Source organism: Pseudophryne corroboree, chromosome 2 (genome assembly GCF_028390025.1).
Source record: "Pseudophryne corroboree isolate aPseCor3 chromosome 2, aPseCor3.hap2, whole genome shotgun sequence".
In the NCBI taxonomy this organism is placed as follows: domain Eukaryota; kingdom Metazoa; phylum Chordata; class Amphibia; order Anura; family Myobatrachidae; genus Pseudophryne; species Pseudophryne corroboree.
In genome coordinates, this window is record NC_086445.1 from 25,982,419 (window position 1) to 26,001,731 (window position 19,313).

General features: G+C 48.7%; 1 protein-coding gene across 1 annotated transcript in view; it reads left to right on the forward strand.

Moving 5' to 3' along the window:
* The window catches only part of LOC134989418 (uncharacterized), a 229,117-nt gene that overhangs the window by 171,440 nt on the left and 38,364 nt on the right, over positions 1 to 19,313 (forward strand). The window contains exon 21 of the mRNA XM_063950608.1: positions 13,505 to 14,462. Within this exon, the coding sequence (XP_063806678.1) occupies positions 13,505 to 14,462 (958 nt within the window). The remainder of the gene's footprint in view (positions 1 to 13,504; positions 14,463 to 19,313) is intronic.

Here is a 19,313-nt window from a genome sequence, read left to right on the forward strand (position 1 = left end):
ACTGGCGACTTGGAGGACTCCAAGTTGTTGGACGTTGTCAGAGCCTTAAAAATATACATTTCAAGGACGGCTGAAGTCAGAAAATCTGACTCGCTGTTGATACTATATGCACCCAACAAGTTGGGTGCCCCTGCTTCTAAGCAGACGATTGCTCGTTGGATTTGTAACACAATTCAACTTGCTCATTCTGTGGCAGGCCTGCCACAGCCTAAATCTGTTAAGGCCCATTCCACAAGGAAGGTGGGCTCATCTTGGGCGGCTGCCCGAGGGGTCTCGGCATTACAATTCTGCCGAGCAGCTACGTGGTCGGGGGAAAACACGTTTGTAAAATTCTACAAATTTGATACCCTGGCAAAAGAGGACTTGGAATTCTCTCATTCGGTGCTGCAGAGTCATCCGCACTCTCCCGCCCGTTTGGGAGCTTTGGTATAATCCCCATGGTCCTTTCAGGAACCCCAGCATCCACTTAGGACGATAGAGAAAATAAGAATTTACTTACCGATAATTCTATTTCTCGGAGTCCGTAGTGGATGCTGGGCGCCCATCCCAAGTGCGGATTATCTGCAATACTGTACATAGTTATTGTTAACAAATTCGGGTTATATTGTTACGGAGCCATCTTTAAGAGGCTCTTTCTGTTATCATACTGTTAACTGGGTTTAGATCACAAGTTGTACGGTGTGATTGGTGTGGCTGGTATGAGTCTTACCCGGGATTCAAATTGCCTCCCTTATTGTGTACGCTCGTCCGGGCACAGTACCTAACTGGAGTCTGGAGGAGGGTCATAGGGGGAGGAGCCAGTGCACACCACCTGATCTGGTAAAAGCTTTACTTTTTTGTGCCCTGTCTCCTGCGGAGCCGCTATTCCCCATGGTCCTTTCAGGAACCCCAGCATCCACTACGGACTCCGAGAAATAGAATTATCGGTAAGTAAATTCTTATTTACTGTAGGCTCATTCCTATGACAAAATGTTATCCTCAATGTCTGATATAAACAATTAGTGAAAGGGTCCCACATTTGACCCCATGGCATATCCCCATCGCTGTAGAAAAAAAACACCATTAAACATGAAATAGTTACATTTAAATGTTACTTCTAAACTATTTAAAAAAATGAAATCTATTGGCCATTATAAAGTGCATTGTCTGTCACCATAGTTCTAACTGACTAGAGTCACGCGGTAAACTTTTTTTTAACGTCAATGGTACATAAAATGCACCCTGTATGTATGTATGTGTGTGTATATCCTAGGAGTACTGGTAAGCCACGAACAAGGCTAATTAACAGCACCTGACATCTGCCTTTAAAGTTGTCAGTGCAGAACCACAGGGCTTCCGCTGGTGAACCAGTCGCCCAGACGATAGGCTGGGGATGTGGGGTTACCATGGGAAATCATATGGATGTGTTACCAACTTGCTTGTGAACCGTAAACTGCCATGCTGTGAAGCGTATGCTGTCCAAAGCTAACCTGATGCTGTTTACCCGCCTGAGAAAGAACTGCTTGAACCTTTTAATCCAGCGTATATCCTAGGTCCTTCTTTTGATCGTATTAGAGCAGCAACATTTTGGGGCATGGAGTCCATGATCTCCCTGAAGTACTATGTAGATAGTGTACTCCATAATATTCGCAGGTGGTTGTTACACTGCATCCCATATGTGTTCTGTTAGGTTCAAGTCTAGCAAATGAGGGGTGCAGCTCATGATGCCAGACTCGGAGGAATGCTCCTCCAGCCATAATCTGATGGCTGCTGACCTGTGTGGTGGCACATTGTCGCACGGAAAGAGCATACTACCATCTGAGTGATTGTACCTATCAAGCCTCATTCAAAGTCACTTATGTAGTGTTATGCTGCTACTGTCACTGTGGCTTGTATGACAACTAGCTGTTCTACGCGTTCTTCACACGGGAGTTTCTGATTTTAACGATTGTAAATATAAATGAGTGTTAATAATTTGGTAAATCTGTAGAGATGTAAATTTGAGACGTCTTCATGTACGTAAATATGAATCCATGATGTTACCTGAGGAGCACCCGTAGCAGATACGGTACAGAGTGACAGGATCATTTTTGTAGTTTATTAAATTCTACCCACTAGAGGTGCAATACAAATTTTGGTCCGTTTGGGCGTTAGCGTTGATGCAATGCAAGCCACGCATCGGTAATGATGTCATTACGTCATCCCCCTTTCTCTGACGTCCTAGTGGATGCTGGGAACTCCGTAAGGACCATGGGGAATAGACGGGCTCCGCAGGAGACTGGGCACTCTAAAAGAAAGATTAGGTACTATCTGGTTTGCACTGGCTCCTCCCTCTATGCCCCTCCTCCAGACCTCAGTTAGATTTCTGTGCCCGGCTGAGCTGGATGCACACTAGGGGCTCTCCTGAGCTCCTAGAAAGAAAGTATATGTTAGGTTTTTTATTTCTCTGACGTCCTAGTGGATGCTGGGAACTCCGAAAGGACCATGGGAAATAGCGGGCTCCGAAGGAGGCTGGGCACTCTAGAAAGATTTATGACTACCTGGTGTGCACTGGCTCCTCCCACTATGACCCTCCTCCAAGCCTCAGTTAGATTTTGTGCCCGGCCGAGGTTGGATGCACACTAGGGGCTCTCCTGAGCTCTTAGAAAGAAAGATAGACTTAGGTTTTTTATTTTCAGTGAGACCTGCTGGCAACAGGCTCACTGCAGCGAGGGACTAAGGGGAGAAGAAGCGAACTCGCCTGCTTGCAGCCGGATTGGGCTTCTTAGGCTACTGGACACCATTAGCTCCAGAGGGATCGACCGCAGGCCCAGCCTTGATGTTCGGTCCCGGAGCCGCGCCGCCGTCCCCCTTACAGAGCCAGAAGCAATAAGATGGTCCGGAAAATCGGCGGCATGAAGACTTCAGTCTTCACCAAGGTAGCGCACAGCACTGCAGCTGTGCGCCATTGCTCCTCTCACACACTTCACACTCCGGTCACTGAGGGTGCAGGGCGCTGGGGGGGGCGCCCTGAGGCAGCAATAAAAACACCTTGGCTGGCAAAAATACCTCAATATATATAGCCCCAGGGGCTATATATGAGGTAAATACCCCTGCCAGATTCCATAAAAAAGCAGGAGAATAGGCCGCGGAAAAGGGGCGGAGCTATCTCCCTCAGCACACTGGCGCCATTTTTCCCTCACAGCTCCGCTGGAAGGAAGCTCCCTAGCTCTCCCCTGCAGTCTACACTACAGAAAAGGGTTAAAAAAGAGAGGGGGGGGCACTAAATTTAGGCGCAGGATACATTATTATATAGAAACAGCAGCTATAGGGGACATAACTCAGTTAGTCCCTGCATTATATGGCGCTCTGGTGTGTGCTGGCATACTCTCACTCTGTCCCCCCAAAGGGCCTTTGTGGGTCCTGTCCTCGTTTAGAGCATTCCCTGTGTGTCTGCGGTGTGTCGGTACGGCTGTGTCGACATGTTGAATGAGGAGGATGGTGACGGAGCAGAGGCCGATATATGTGATGTCGCCCTCTGTGGGGCAGACACCAGAGTGGATGGATAGCTGAAAGGTATTAACCGACATTGTCAACTCCTTACATAAAAGGGTGGATGACGTAACAGGTGTGGGACAGCCGGCTTCTCAGCCCGCGCCTGCCCAGGCGTCTCAAAGGCCATCAGGGGCTCAAAAACGCCCGCTCTCTCAGATGGCAGACACAGATGTCGACAAGGAGTCTGACTCCAGTGTCGACAAGGTTGAGACATATACACAATCCACTAGGAACATCCGTGACTTGATCCCGGCAATAAGAAATGTGTTATACATTTCTGACATTAACCCAAGCACCTCTAAAAATGGGTTTTAGGTTGGGGAGAAAAAACAGGCAGTGTTTTGTTCCCCCATCAGATGAATAAATGAAGTGTGTGAAAAGCGTGGGTTCCCCTGTTAAGAAACTGGTAATTTCTAAAAAGTTACTGATGGCGTACCCTTTCCTGCCAGGAGGATAAGTTACGCTGGGAGATATCCCCTAGGGTGGATAAGGCGCTCACACGGTTGTCAAAAAAGGTGGCACTGCTGTTTTAGGAACGGCCACTTTGAAGGTACCTGTTGATAAAAAGCAGGAGGCTATCCTGAAGTCTGTATTTACACACTCAGGTACTAGACTGAGACCTGCAGATCGTGCTGCTGCAGCGTGGTCGGTGACCCTGTCAAGCATACTAGTTTGCAAATATGAGAACATATTAAAGACATCGTCTTATATATGAGGGATGCACAGAGGGATATTTTGCCGGCTGGCATCCAAAATGAATGTAATGTCCATTCTGTCAGGAGGGTATTAGAGACCTGTCAATGGACAGGTGATGCTGACTTAAAAGGCGCATAGAGCCTTATAAGGGTGAGGAATTATTTGGGGATGGTCTCTGGGACCTCGTATCCACAGCAACTGCTGGGAAGAAATATTTTTACCTCCGGTTTCCTCACAGACTAAGAAAGCACTGTATTATCAGGTACAGTCCTTTCAGCTTCAGAAAAGCAAGCGGGTCAAATGGCGCTTCCTTTCTGTACAGAGACAAGGGAAGAGGGAAAAAGCTGCACCAGTCAGCCTGTTCCCAGAATCAAAATTCTTCCCCCGCTTCCTGTGAGTCCACAGCATGACGCGGGGGCTCCACAGGTGTAGCCAGGTACGGTGGGGGGCCGTCTCAAAAATTTCAGCAATTAGTGGGCTCGCTCACAGGTGGATCCCTGTTTCTTTTAAGTAGTATTTCAGGGGTACAAGCTGGAATTCGAGATGTCTCCCCCCCGCCGTTTCCTCAAATATGCCTTGCCGACAACTCCCTCAGGCAGGGAGGCTGTGCTAGAGGCGATTAATAAGCGGTATTCCCAGCAGGTAATACTCAAGGTGCCCCTACTTCAACAAGGACGGGGTTACTATTCCACACGGTTTGGGGTACCGAAACCGCATGGTTCGGTGTGACCCATTTTATATTTAAAATCCTTGAACACATACATAAAAAAATTCAAGTTCAAGTTGGAATCGCTCAGGGCGGTTATTGCAAGCCTGGACGAGGGGGATTACATGGTATCCCGGGACATCAAGGATGCTTACCTGCTTGTCCCCATTTACCATCCTCGCCAGGAGTACCTCAGATTTGTGGTACAGGTTTGCCATTACCAAGTCCAGACACGGCCGTTTGGACTGTACATGGCACCGAGGGTGTTTACCAAGGTAATGGCCGAAATGATGATACTCCTTCAAAAAAAAGGGAGTTTTAATTATCCCGTACTTGGACGATCTCCTAATAAAGGCACGGTCCAAGGAACAGTTGTTGGTGGGAGTAGCACTATCTCAGGAAGTGCTGCGCCAGCACGGCTGGATTCTGAATATCCCAAAGTCACAGCTGGTTCCGACTACACGTATACTGTTCCTGGGTATGATTCTGGACACAGTCCAGAAAAAAGTGTTTCTCCCGGAGGAGAAAGCCAGGGAGTTGTCTTCTCTAGTCAGAGACCTCCTGAAACCAAAACAGGTATCGGTGCATCACTGCACGCGGGTCCTGGGAAAGATGGTAGCTTCTTACGAGGCATTTCCATTCGGCAGGTTCCATGCCAGAATCTTTCAGTGGGACCTGTTGGACAAGTGGTCCGGATCGCATATTCAGATGCATCGTTTAATAACCCTGTCTCCAAGAACCAGGGTGTCTCTTCTGTGGTGGCTGCACAGTGCTCATCTTCTAGAGCGCCGCAGATTCGGCATACAGGACTGGGTCCTGGTGACCACGGATGCCAGCCTTCGAGGCTGGGGGGCAGTCACAAGGGGAAGAAACTTCCAAGGACTATAGTCAAGTCAGGAGACTTCCCTTCACATAAATATTCTGGAACTAAGGGCCATGTACAATGCCCTAAGTCAAGCAAAATCCCTGCTCCTACACCAACCGGTGCTGATCCAGTCAGACAACATCACGGCAGTCGCCCATGTGAATCGACAGGGCGGCACAAGAAGCAGGATGGCAATGGCAGAAGCCACAAGAATTCTCCGATGGGCGGAAAATCACAAATGATTGTAAATCAGTGGGATTGTCCACAGGTGGACATGATGGCGTCCCGCCTAAACAAAAAAACTAGAGAGGTGTTGCGTCAGGTCAAGAGACCCTCAGGCGATAGCTGTGGACGCTCTAGTGACACCGTGGGTGTATCAGTTTATGTGTTCCCTCCTCTGCCTCTCATACCAAAGGTATTGAGAATAATAAGAAGGCGAGGAGTAAACACAATTCTCGGGGTTCCGGATTGGCCAAGACGAGCGTGGTACCCGGAACTTCAAGAGATGATCTCAGAGGACCCGTGGCCTCTGCCGCTCAGACAAGACCTGCTACAGCAAGGGCCCTGTCTGTTCCAAGACTTACCGCGGTTGCGTTTGACGGCATGGCGGTTGAACGCCGGATCCTAAAGGAAAAGGGCATTCCGGAAGAAGTCATTCCTACGCTTATTAAAGCCAGGAAAGAGGTTACAGCAAATCATTATCACCGCATATGGCGGAAATATGTTGCATGGTGTGAGGCCGAAAGGGCCCCAACAGAGGATTTTCAACTAGGTCGATTTCTGCATTTCCTGCTAGCAGGAGTGAATATGGGCCTAAAATTAGGTTCCATTAAGGTACAGATCTCGGCTCTGTCGATTTTCTTTCAAAAAGAACTAGCTTCAGTACCTGAAGTTCAGACATTTGTAAAAGGAGTGCTGCATATTCAGCCCCTATTTGTGCCTCCTGTGGCACCTTGGGATCTCAACGTGGTGTTGAGTTTTCTTAAAATCACATTGGTTTGAGCCACTAAAGACCGTGGATCTGAAATATCTCACGTGGAAAGTGGTCATGTTATTGGCCTTGGCTTCGGCCAGGCGAGTATCAGAATTGGCGGCTTTATCATGTAAAAGCCCTTATTTGATTTTCCATATGGATAGAGCAGAATTGAGGACTCGTCCCCAGTTTCTCCCTAAGGTGGTGTCAGCGTTTCACCTGAACCAGCCTATTGTGGTGCCTGCGGCTACTAAGGACTTGGAGGACTCCAAGTTGCTAGACGTTGTCAGGGCCCTGAAAATATATGTTTCCAGGACAGCGGGAGTCAGAAAATCTGACTCGCTGTTTATTTTATATGCACCCAACAAGCTGGGTGCTCCTGCTTCTAAGCAGACTATTGCTCGTTGGATTTGTAGTACAATTCAGCTTGCACATTCTGTGGCAGGCCTGCCACAGCTAAAATCTGTCAATGCCCATTCCACAAGGAAGGGGGCTCAGCTTGGGCGGCTGCCCGAGGGGTCTCGGCTTTACACGTTTGCAAAATTCTACAAATTTGATACCCTGGCTAAGGAGGACCTGGAGTTCTCTCATTCGGTGCTGCAGAGTCATCCGCACTCTCCCGCCCGTTTGGGAGCTTTGGTATAATTCCCATGGTCCTTTCGGAGTTCCCAGCATCCACTAGGACGTCAGAGAAAATAAGAATTTACTCACCGGTAATTCTATTTCTCGTAGTCCGTAGTGGATGCTGGGCGCCCATCCCTAGTGCGGTTTATCTGCAATACTTGTACATAGTTATTGTTAACTAAATCGGGTTATTGTTGAGCCATCTGTTGAGAGGCTCAATTGTTTCATACTGTTAACTGGGTATAATATCACGAGTTATACGGTGTGATTGGTGTGGCTGGTATGAGTCTTACCCGGGATTCAAAATCCTTCCTTATTGTGTACGCTCGTCCGGGCACAGTGTCCTAACTGAGGCTTGGAGGAGGGTCATAGTGGGAGGAGCCAGTGCACACCAGGTAGTCATAAATCTTTCTAGAGTGCCCAGCCTCCTTCGGAGCCCGCTATTTCCCATGGTCCTTTCGGAGTTCCCAGCATCCACTACGGACTACGAGAAATAGAATTACCGGTGAGTAAATTCTTATTTTTACAGTGAGACCTGCTGGCAACAGGCTCACTGCAACGAGGGACTAAGGGGAGAAGAAGCGAACCTACCTGCTTGCAGCTAGCTTGGGCTTCTTAGGCTACTGGACACCATTAGCTCCAGAGGGATCGACCGCAGGACCCGTCCTTGGTGTTCGTTCCCGGAGCCGCGCCGCCGTCCCCCTTACAGAGCCAGAAGCATGAAGATGGTCCGGAAAATCGGCGGCAGAAGACTTCAGTCTTCACCAAGGTAGCGCACAGCACTGCAGCTGTGCGCCATTGCTCCTCATACACACTTCACACTCCGGTCACTGAGGGTGCAGGGCGCTGGGGGGGGGGGCGCCCTGAGCAGCAATAAAAACACCTTGGCTGACAAAATAATCACAATATATGGCCCCAGAGGCTATATATGTGATAATTACCCCTGCCAGAATCCATAAAAAAGCGGGAGAAAAGTCCCCGAAAAAGGGGCGGAGTTATCTCCCTCGGCACACTGGCGCCATTTTCTCTTCACAGTGTAGCTGGAAGACAGCTCCCCAGGCTCTCCCCTGTAGTTTTCAGGCTCAAAGGGTTAAAAAGAGAGGGGGGGCACTAAATTTAGGCGCAATATTGTTTATACAAGCAGCTATTGGGGAAAATTCACTCAGTGATAGTGTTTATCCCTACATTATATAGCGCTCTGGTGTGTGCTGGCATACTCTCTCTCTGTCTCCCCAAACGGCTGTGTGGGGTCCTGTCCTCAGTCAGAGCATTCCCTGTGTGTGTGCGGTGTGTCGGTACGGCTGTGTCGACATGTTTGATGAGGAGGCTTATGTGGAGGCGGAGCAGATGCCGATAAATGGAATGTCGCCCCCTGTGGGGCCGACACCAGAGTGGATGGATAGGTGGAAGGTATTAACCGACAGTGTCAACTCCTTACATAAAAGGCGGGATGACGTAACAGCTGTGGGACAGCCGGCTTCTCAGCCCGCGCCTGCCCAGGCGTCTCAAAGGCCATCAGGGGCTCAAAAAACGCCCGTTACCTCAGATGGCAGACACAGATGTCGACACGGAGTCTGACTCCAGTGTCGACGAGGTTGAGACATATACACAATCCACTAGGAACATCCGTTGCATGATCTCGGCAATAAAAATTGTGTTACACATTTCTGACATTAACCCAAGTACAACATAAAAGGGGTTTTATGTTGGGGGAACAAAACACCGGCTGCTTTTTCTCCCCAATCAGATGAGTGAATGAAGTGTGTGAAGAAGCGTGGGTTCCCCCGATAAGAAACTGGTAATTTCAAAAAAATTACTGCTGGCGTACCCTTTCCCGCCAGAGGATAGGTCACGTTGGGAGATATCCCCTAGGGTGGATAAGGCGCTCACACGTTTGTCATAAAAGGTGGCACTGCCGTCTTAGGATACGGCCACTTTGAAGGAGCCTGCTGATAAAAAGCAGGAGGCTATCTCTGAAGTCTGTATATACACACTCAGGTATTATACTGAGACCTGCAATTGCCTCAGCATGAATAGTGCTGCTGCAGCAGGGTCTGATACCCTGTCAGATAATATTAATACCCTAGACAGGGAGAACATGGTGCTAACATAGAGCATATTAAAGACGTAGTCTTATATATGAGGGATGCACAGAGGGATATTTGCCGGCTGGCGTCCAGAATTAATGCAAGGTCCATTCTGCCAGGAGGGTATTAGAGACCCGGCAGTGGACAGGTGATGTTGACTTTAAAAGGCACATGGAGATTATGCCTTTATAAGGGTGAGGAATTGTTTGGGGATGGTCTCTGGGACCTTGTATCCACAGCAACAGCTGGGAAGAAAAATTTCTACCTCGGGTTTCCTCACACCCTAAGAAAGCACTGTATTATCGGGTACAGTCCTTTCGGCTTCAGAAAAGCAAGGGGGCCAAAGGCGCTTCCTTTCTGCACAAGAGAAGAAGGAAAAAGCTGCACAGACAGCCAGTTCCCAGGATCAAAAATCTTCCCCCGCTTCCTCTGAGTCCACAGCATGACGCTGGGGCTCCACAGACAGGTGCGGTGGGGGCGCGTCTCGGGAACTTCAGGGACCAGTGGGCTTGCCCACAGGTGAATCACTGGGTTCTGCAAGTAGTATCACAGGGATACAAGCTGGAGTTCGAGGCGACTCCCCCTCGCCGTTACCTCACATCAGCCTTGCCTGCTGCCCTCGGATATAGGGAGTTAGTACTGGCGGCAATTCACAAGCTGTACTTCCAGCAGGTGAAATCAAGGTACCCCTCCTTCAACAAGGTCGGGGTTACTATTCCAAAAATGTTGTGGTACCGAAACCAGACGGTTCGGTGAGACCCATTCTAAAATTGAAATCCTTGAACACTTATATACGAAGGTTCAAGTTCAAAATGGAATCGCTCAGGGCGATTATTGCAAGCCTGGAGAATTTCAGGGTATCACTGGACATCAAGGATGCTTACCTGCATGTCCCTATTTACCCTCCTCACCAGGAGTACCTCAAAATTGTGGTACAGAATTGTCATTACCAATTCCAGACGTTGCCGTTGGTCTGTCCCCGGCACCGAGGGTATTTACCAAGGTAATGGCCGAAAGAATTATCCAGTACTTGGACAATCTCCTTATAAAGGCGAGGTCCAGGGAGCAGTTGTTTGTCAGAGTAGCACTATCTCGGGAAGTGCTACAACAGCACGGCTGGATTCTGAATATTCCAAAGTCGCAGCTGGTTCCTACGACGCATCTACTGTTCCTGGGGATGGTTCTGGACACAGAACAGAAAAAAGTGTTTCTCCCGCAGGAGAAAGCCAAGGAGCTGTCATCTCTAGTCAGAGGCCTCCTGAAACCAAAACAGGTGTCGGTGCATCACTGCACGCGAGTCCTGGAAAAAATGGTAGCTTCCTACGAAGCAGTTCCATTCGGCAGGTTCCATGCAAGACCTTTTCAGTGGGACCTCTTGGACGGGATCGCATCTTCAGATGCATCGGCTGATAACCCTGTCTCCAAGGACCAGGGTGTCTCTGCTGTGGTGGCTGCAGAGTGCTCATCTTCTAGAGGGCCGCAGATTCGGCATACAGGACTGGGTCCTGGTAATCACGGATGCCAGCCTTCGAGGCTGGGGGGCAGTCAGACAGGGAAAAAAATTTCCAAGGACTTTGGTCAAGTCAGGAGTCGTCCCTACACATAAATATTCTGGAACTAAGGGCCATTTACAATGCCCTAAGTCAGGCAAGACCTCTGCTTCAAAACCAGCCGGTACTGATCCAATCAGACAACATCACGGCAGTCGCCCATGTAAACCGACAGGGCGGCACAAGAAGCAGGATGGCGTGGCAGAAGCCACAAGGATTCTCCGATGGGCGGAAAATCACGTCTTAGCACTGTCAGCAGTGTTCATTCCGGGAGTGGACAACTGGGAAGCAGACTTCCTCAGCCGACACGACCTACACCCGGGAGAGTGGGGACTTCATCCAGAAGTCTTCAAACTGTTGGTAAACCGTTGGGAAAGGCCACAGGTGGACATGATGGCGTCCCGCCTCAACAAAAAGCTAAAGAGATATTGCGCCAGGTCAAGGGACCCTCAGGCGATAGCTGTGGACGCTCTAGTGACACCATGGGTGTACCATTCGGTTTATGTGTTCCCTCCTCTGCCTCTCATACCAAAGGTACTGAGAATAATAAGAAGGCGAGGAGTAAGAACAATACTCGTGGTTCCGGATTGGCCAAGAAGAGCTTGGTACCCAGAACTTCAAGAAATGATATCAGAGGACCCATGGCCTCTACCACTCAGACAGGATCTGTTACAGCAGGGGCCCTGTCTGTTCCAAGACTTCCCGCGGCTGCGTTTGACGGCATGGCGGTTGAATTCCGGATCCTAAAGGAAAAGGGCATTCCGGAGGAAGTCATTCCTACGCTGATAAAAGCCAGGAAAGAAGTAACCGCAAACCATTATCACCGTATTTGGCGAAAATATGTTGCGTGGTGTGAGGCCAGGAAGGCCCCTACAGAGGAATTTCAGCTGGGTCATTTTCTGCACTTCCTACAGTCGGGAGTGACTATGGGCCTAAAAATTGGGTTCCATTAAGGTCCAGATTTCGGCTCTGTCGATTTTCTTCCAGAAAGAACTGGCTTCACTGCCTGAAGTTCAGACATTTGTAAAGGGAGTGCTACATATTCAGCCCCTTTTGTGCCTCCTTTGGCACCTTGGGATCTCAACGTGGTGTTGAGTTTCCTGAAATCACATTGGTTTGAGCCACTTAAAACTGTGGATCTAAAATATCTCACGTGGAAAAAAGTGGTCATGTTATTGGCCTTGGCTTCGGCCAGGCGTGTGTCAGAATTGGCGGCTTTGTCATGTAAAAGCCCTTACCTGATTTTCCATATGGATAGGGCAGAATTGAGGACTCGTCCCCAGTTTCTCCCTAAGGTGGTATCAGCTTTTCACTTGAACCAACCTATTGTAGTGCCTGCGGCTACTAGGGGCTTGGAAGATTCCAAGTTACTGGACGTAGTCAGGGCCTTGAAAATTTATGTTTTCAGGACGGCTGGAGTCAGGAAAACTGACTCGCTTTTTATCCTGTAGGCACCCAACAAACTAGGTGCTCCTGCTTCTGAGCAGACTATTGCTCGCTGGATTTGTAGCACAATTCAGCTGGCGCATTCTGCGGCTGGATTGCCGCATCCTAAATCAGTAAAAGCCCATTCCACAAGGAAAGTGGGCTCATCTTGGGCGGCTGCCCGAGGGGTCTCGGCTTTACAACTTTGCCGAGCTGCAACTTGGTCAGGGGCAAACACGTTTGCTAAATTCTACAAATTTGATACCCTGGCTGAGGAGGACCTGGAGTTCTCTCATTCGGTGCTGCAGAGTCATCCGCACTCTCCCGCCCGTTTGGGAGCTTTGGTATAATCCCCATGGTCCTTACGGAGTTCCCTGCATCCACTAGGACGTCAGAGAAAATAAGATTTTACTCACCGGTAAATCTATTTCTCGTAGTCCATAGTGGATGCTGGGCGCCCATCCCAAGTGCGGATTGTCTGCAATACTTGTATATAGTTATTGCCTAACTAAAGGGTTATTGTTGAGCCATCTGTTGAGAGGCTCAGTTATATTTCATACTGTTAACTGGGTATAGTATCACGAGTTATACGGTGTGATTGATGTGGCTGGTATGAGTCTTACCCGGGATTAAAAATCCTTCCTTATTGTGTCAGCTCTTCCGAGCACAGTATCCTAACTGAGGTCTGGAGGAGGGGCATAGAGGGAGGAGCCAGTGCACACCAAATAGTACCTAATCTTTCTTTTAGAGTGCCCAGTCTCCTGCGGAGCCCGTCTATTCCCCATGGTCCTTACGGAGTTCCCAGCATCCACTACGGACTACGAGAAATAGATTTACCGGTGAGTAAAATCTTATTTTTCCTCCCCTTAGGGGAGGTTTATTAAAATTCTAATTACGTAATTTTCCTATTTCCCACCTGCAGAATACCTGTGTTACATTTCATCTTCCTAACATACCGGGTAGTAAGAGAAGGCAATTTGGGCTCTTTTCATCATAGTCTTTATTGAAAAATTAAACATGTGGACAAACGTTCATATTTCCATATATGTATTTTATTTCCCTCAGATGGATGTAGCAGCCGGAATGTGTCAGAAGATCATCTCGTTTTAACTGAAAATTGTGACATAGATGATGACATCACACGAGATTCTCTTGTAGAAAACCCAATCACCCCAATTATACACCCAGTACCTCACCATACTGATATATCATCTGATCTCTCTGGTCACGAGGAATATTCTGATAATGCACAGATTGCTACATCTGTTACATCTCTTACAGTAGATACAATGTTTTCCTGTTCTATAGATACACAGAACACAAAGTGGATTACCCATCAGCCAGCTAAGGAACATGAGAGGCAACTTCCGTGTTCTGAGTGTGGAAAATATTTTAGATATAAATCACAATTAATTATACATCAGAGATGTCACACAGGTGAGAAGCCATTTCCATGCTCTGAGTGTGGGAAATGTTTTAAAGATAGATCAAATCTTGTCACACATCTGAGACGTCACACTGGCGAGAAGCCATTTCCATGCTCTGAGTGTGGGAAATGTTTTACAGATAAATCAAATCTTGTCAAACATCTGAGACGTCACACTGGCGAGAAGCCGTTTCCATGTTCTGAATGTGGCAAATGTTTTACACTGAAATCAGATCTTGTTAAACATCAGAGAAGTCACACAGGTGAGAGGCCATTTTCATGTTACGACTGTGGCAAATGTTTTACACAAAAATCAAGTTTAATTAGTCATGAGAGATGTCACACAGGTGAAAAACCATTTCCATGTTCTGAGTGTGGGAAATGTTTTACACTAAAATCAAATCTTGTTATACATCAAAGACGTCACACAGGTAAAAAGCCATTTCCATGTTCTGAGTGTGGGAAATGTTTTTCAGATAAATCAAGTTTAATTTTTCATGAGAGACTCCACACAGGTGAGAAACCATTTGCATGTCCTGAGTGTGGGAAATGTTATACGCAGAAATCACATCTTGTTAAACATCAGCGAAAACACCGGTGAGAGGCCATTTCCATGTCCTGAGTAAGTGGATTTACTGAGGTGATATTTTGTGTATTTGCACGTGAGAATACTTTATCCAAAGAATAAACCTCAGTAAGCATATTATTTCTCCTGTCACTGGCTCTTTATTGACTTTTTCATGTTTCTCTTACGGCCTAGAGGATGCTGGGGACTCCGTAAGGACCATGGGGTATAGACAGGCTCCGCAGGAGACATGGGCACTCTAAAGACTTTAGAATGGGTGTGCACTGGCTCCTCCCTCTATGCCCCTCCTCCAGACTTCAGTTAGATCCTGTGCCCAGAGGAGACTGGGTGCATTGCAGGGGAGCTCTCCTGAGTTTCTCTGACGTCCTAGTGGATGCTGGGAACTCCGTAAGGACCATGGGGAAATAGCGGCTCCGCAGGAGACTGGGCACAAAAGTAAAGCTTTAGGACTACCTGGTGTGCACTGGCTCCTCCCCCCATGACCCTACTCCAAGCCTCAGTTAGATTTTTGTGCCCAGCCGAGAAGGGTGCACACTAGGGGCTCTCCTGAGCTTCTTAGTGAAAGTTTAGTTTTAGGTTTTTTATTTTCAGTGAGACCTGCTGGCAACAGGCTCACTGCATCGAGGGACTAAGGGGAGAAGAAGCGAACTCACCTGCGTGCAGAGTGGATTGGGCTTCTTAGGCTACTGGACACCATTAGCTCCAGAGGGACCGAACACAGGCCCAGCCTCGGAGCTCGGTCCCAGAGCCGCGCCGCCGGCCCCCTTACAGAGCCAGAAGCAAGAAGAGGTCCGGAAAAATCGGCGGCAGAAGACATCCTGTCTTCACCAAGGTAGCGCACAGCACTGCAGCTGTGCGCCATTGCTCCTCAGCACACTTCACACTTCGGTCACTGAGGGTGCAGGGCGCTAGGGGGGGGCGCCCTGAGCAGCAATAAAAACACCTTGGCTGGCGAAAATATATCACATATAGCCCCCAGGGCTATATGGATGAATTTTAACCCCTGCCAGATTCCACAGAAAAACGGGAGAAAAGGCCGCCGAGAAGGGGGCGGAGCCTATCTCCTCAGCACACTGGCGCCATTTTCTCTCACAGCTCCGTTGGAGGGAAGCTCCCTGGCTCTCCCCTGCAGTTACTACACTACAGAAAGGGGTTAAAAAAGAGAGGGGGGCACTAATTAGGCGCAGTATAACAATACAGCAGCTATAAGGGGAAAAACACTTATATAAGGTTATCCCTGTATATATATATAGCGCTCTGGTGTGTGCTGGCATACTCTCCCTCTGTCTCCCCAAAGGGCTAGTGGGGTCCTGTCCTCTGTCAGAGCATTCCCTGTGTGTGTGCTGTGTGTCGGTACGTTGTGTCGACATGTATGAGGAGGAAAATGATGTGGAGGCGGAGCAATTGCCTGTAACAGAGATGTCACCCCCTAGGGAGTCGACACCTGAGTGGATGAGCTTATGGAAGGAATATGTGACAGTGTCAGCTCTTTACAAAAGATTGATGACATGAGACAGCCGGCGACTCAGCCTGTGCCTGTCCAGGTGTCTCAAAAGCCATCTGGGGCTCTAAAACGCCCGTTACCGCAGATGGCAGATACAGACGCCAACACGGATACTGACTCCAGTGTCGACGATTAAGAGACGAATGTGACTTCAAATAGGGCCACACGTTACATGATTGAGGCTATGGAAAATGTTTTTACACATTTCTGATAATACCAGTACCACTAAAAAGGGTATTATGTTGGGTGAGAAAAAACTGCCTGTAGTTTTTCCTGCATCTGAGGAATTAAATGAAGTGTGTGATGATGCATGGGTTTCCCCCGATAAAAACTGTTAATTCCTAAAAAGTTATTAGCATCATACCCCTTCCCGCCAGAGGAGAGGGCACGTTGGGAAACACCCCTTAGGGTGAATAAAGCGCTCACACGCTTGTCTAAACAGGTGGCACTACCGTCCTCGGATACGGCCGCCCTTAAGGAACCTGCTGACAGAAAGCAGTAAAATATCCTAAAATGTATATACACTCACACGGGTGTGATACTGCGACCAGCAATCGCCTCAGCCTGGATGTGCAGTGCTGGGGTGGCTTGGTCGGATTCCCTGACTGACAATATTGATACCCTAGATAGGGACAGTATATTACTAACTATAGAGCATTTAAAAGATGCATTTCTATATATGCGTGATGCACAGAGGGATATTTGCCGACAGGCATCAAGAGTAAGTGCGCTGTCCATTTCTGCCAGAAGAGGGTTATGGACAAGACAGTGGTCAGGTGATGCTGATTCCAAAAGGCATATGGAAGTATCGCCTTATAAAAGGGAGGAGTTATTTGGGGTAGGTCTAACAGACCTGGTGGCCACGGCAACGGCTGGAAAATCCACATTTTTACCCCAGGTAGCTTCTCAACCTAAGAAGACGCCGTATTTTCAGGCGCAGTCCTTTCAGCCCCATAAGGGCAAGCGGGCAAAAGGCGCCTCATTTCTGCCCCGTGGCAGAGGGAGAGGAAAAAGGCTGCAGCAAACAGCCAATTCCCAGGAACAAAAGCCCTCTCCCGCCTCCGCAAAGTCCTCAGCATGACGCTGGGGCTTTACAAGCGGTCTCAGGCACGGTGGGGGCCCGTCTCAAGAAATTCGAGACGTCTCCCCCTCGCCGTTTCATAAAGTCTGCTTTACCGACGTCTCCCTCAGACAGGGAGACAGTATTGCAAGCCATTCACAGGCTGTATTCCCAGCAGGTGATAATCAAGGTACCCCTCCTGCAACAGGGAAAGGGGTACTATTCCACACTATTTGTGGTACCGAAGCCGGACGGCTCGGTGAGACCAATTTTAAATCTAAAATCCTTGAACACTTACATACAAAGGTTCAAATTCAAGATGGAGTCACTCAGAGCAGTGATTGCAAACCTGGAAGAAGGGGACTATATGGTCTCTCTGGACATCAAAGATGCTTACCTACATGTCCCAATTTACCCTTCTCCAAGGGTACCTCAGGTTTGTGGTACAGAACTGTCACTATCAGTTTCAGACGCTGCCGTTTGGATTGTCCACGGCACCCCGGGTCTTTACCAAGGTAATGGCCGAAATGATGATACTCCTTCGAAAGAAGGGAGTTTTAGTTATCCCTTACTTGGACGATCTCCTGATAAGGGCAAGATCCAGGGAACAGTTTGAAGTCGGGGTAGCACTATCTCAGATAGTGCTGCGGCAGCACGGTTGGATTCTCAATATTCCAAAATCGCAGCTGATCCCGACGACACGCCTTCTATTCCTAGGGATGATCCTGGACACAGTCCAGAAAAAGGTGTTTTCTCCCGAAGGAGAAAGCCAGGGAGTTATCCGAACTAGTCAGAAACCTCCTAAAACCAGGCCAAGTGTCAGTGCATCAGTGCACAAGGGTCCTGGGAAAAATGGTGGCTTCCTACGAAGCAATTCCATTCGGCAGATTCCACGCAAGAACTTTCCAGTGGGACCTGCTGGACAAATGGTCCGGATCGCATCTTCAGATGCATCAGCGGATAACCCTGTCACCAAAGACAAGGGTGTCTCTCCTGTGGTGGTTGCAGAGTGCTCATCTTCTAGAGGGCCGCAGATTCGGCATTCAGGACTGGGTCCTGGTGACCACGGATGCCAGCCTGCGAGGCTGGGGAGCAGTCACACAGGGAAGAAATTTCCAGGGCTTGTGGTCAAGCCTGGAGACATCACTTCACATAAATATTTTGGAGCTAAGGGCCATTTACAATGCCCTAAGCCAAGCAAGACCTCTGCTTCAAGGTCAGCCGGTGCTGATCCAGTCGGACAACATCACGGCAGTCGCCCACGTAAACAGACAGGGCGGCACAAGAAGCAGGAAGGCAATGGCAGAAGCTGCAAGGATTTTTCGCTGGGCGGAAAATCATGTGATAGCACTGTCAGCAGTGTTCATTCCGGGAGTGGACAACTGGGAAGCAGACTTCCTCAGCAGGCACGACCTCCACCCGGGAGAGTGGGGACTTCACCCAGAAGTCTTCCACATGATTGTAAACCATTGGGAAAAACCAAAGGTGGACATGATGGCGTCCCGCCTAAACAAAAAATTGGACAGGTATTGCGCCAGGTCAAGGGACCCTCAGGCAATAGCTGTGGACGCTCTGGTAACACCGTGGGTGTACCAGTCAGTGTATGTGTTCCCTCCTCTTCCTCTCATACCAAAAGTACTGAGAATTATAAGACGGAGGGGAGAAAGAACTATACTCGTGGCTCCGGATTGGCCAAGAAGGACTTGGTACCCGGAACTTCAAGAGATGCTCACGGAGGACCCGTGGCCTCTACCTCTAAGAAGGGCCCTGCTCCAGCAAGGACCCTGTCTATTCCAAGACTTACCGCGGCTGCGTTTGACGGCAGGGCGGTTGAACGCCGGATCCTGAAGGAAAAAGGCATTCCGGATGAAGGCATCCCTACCATGGTCAAGCCAGGAAGGATGTAACCGCAAAGCATTATCACCGCATTTGGCGAAAATATGTTGCGTGGTGCGAGGCCAGTAAGGCCCCGATGGAGGAATTTCAACTAGGTCGATTCCTGCATTTCCTGTAAACAGGAGTGTCTATGGGCCTAAAATTGGGGTCCATTAAGGTTCAAATTTCGGCCCTGTCAATTTTCTTCCAGAAAGAACTAGCTTCACTACCTGAAGTTCAGACGTCTGTAAAAGGGGTACTGCATATACAGCCTCCTTTTGTGCCTCCAGTGGCACCTTGGGATCTCAATGTAGTTTTGGGGTTCCTAAAGTCACATTGGTTTGAACCACTTGAATCTGTGGAGTTAAAATATCTCACATGGAAAGTGGTCATGTTGTTGGCCCTGGCCTCGGCCAGGCACGT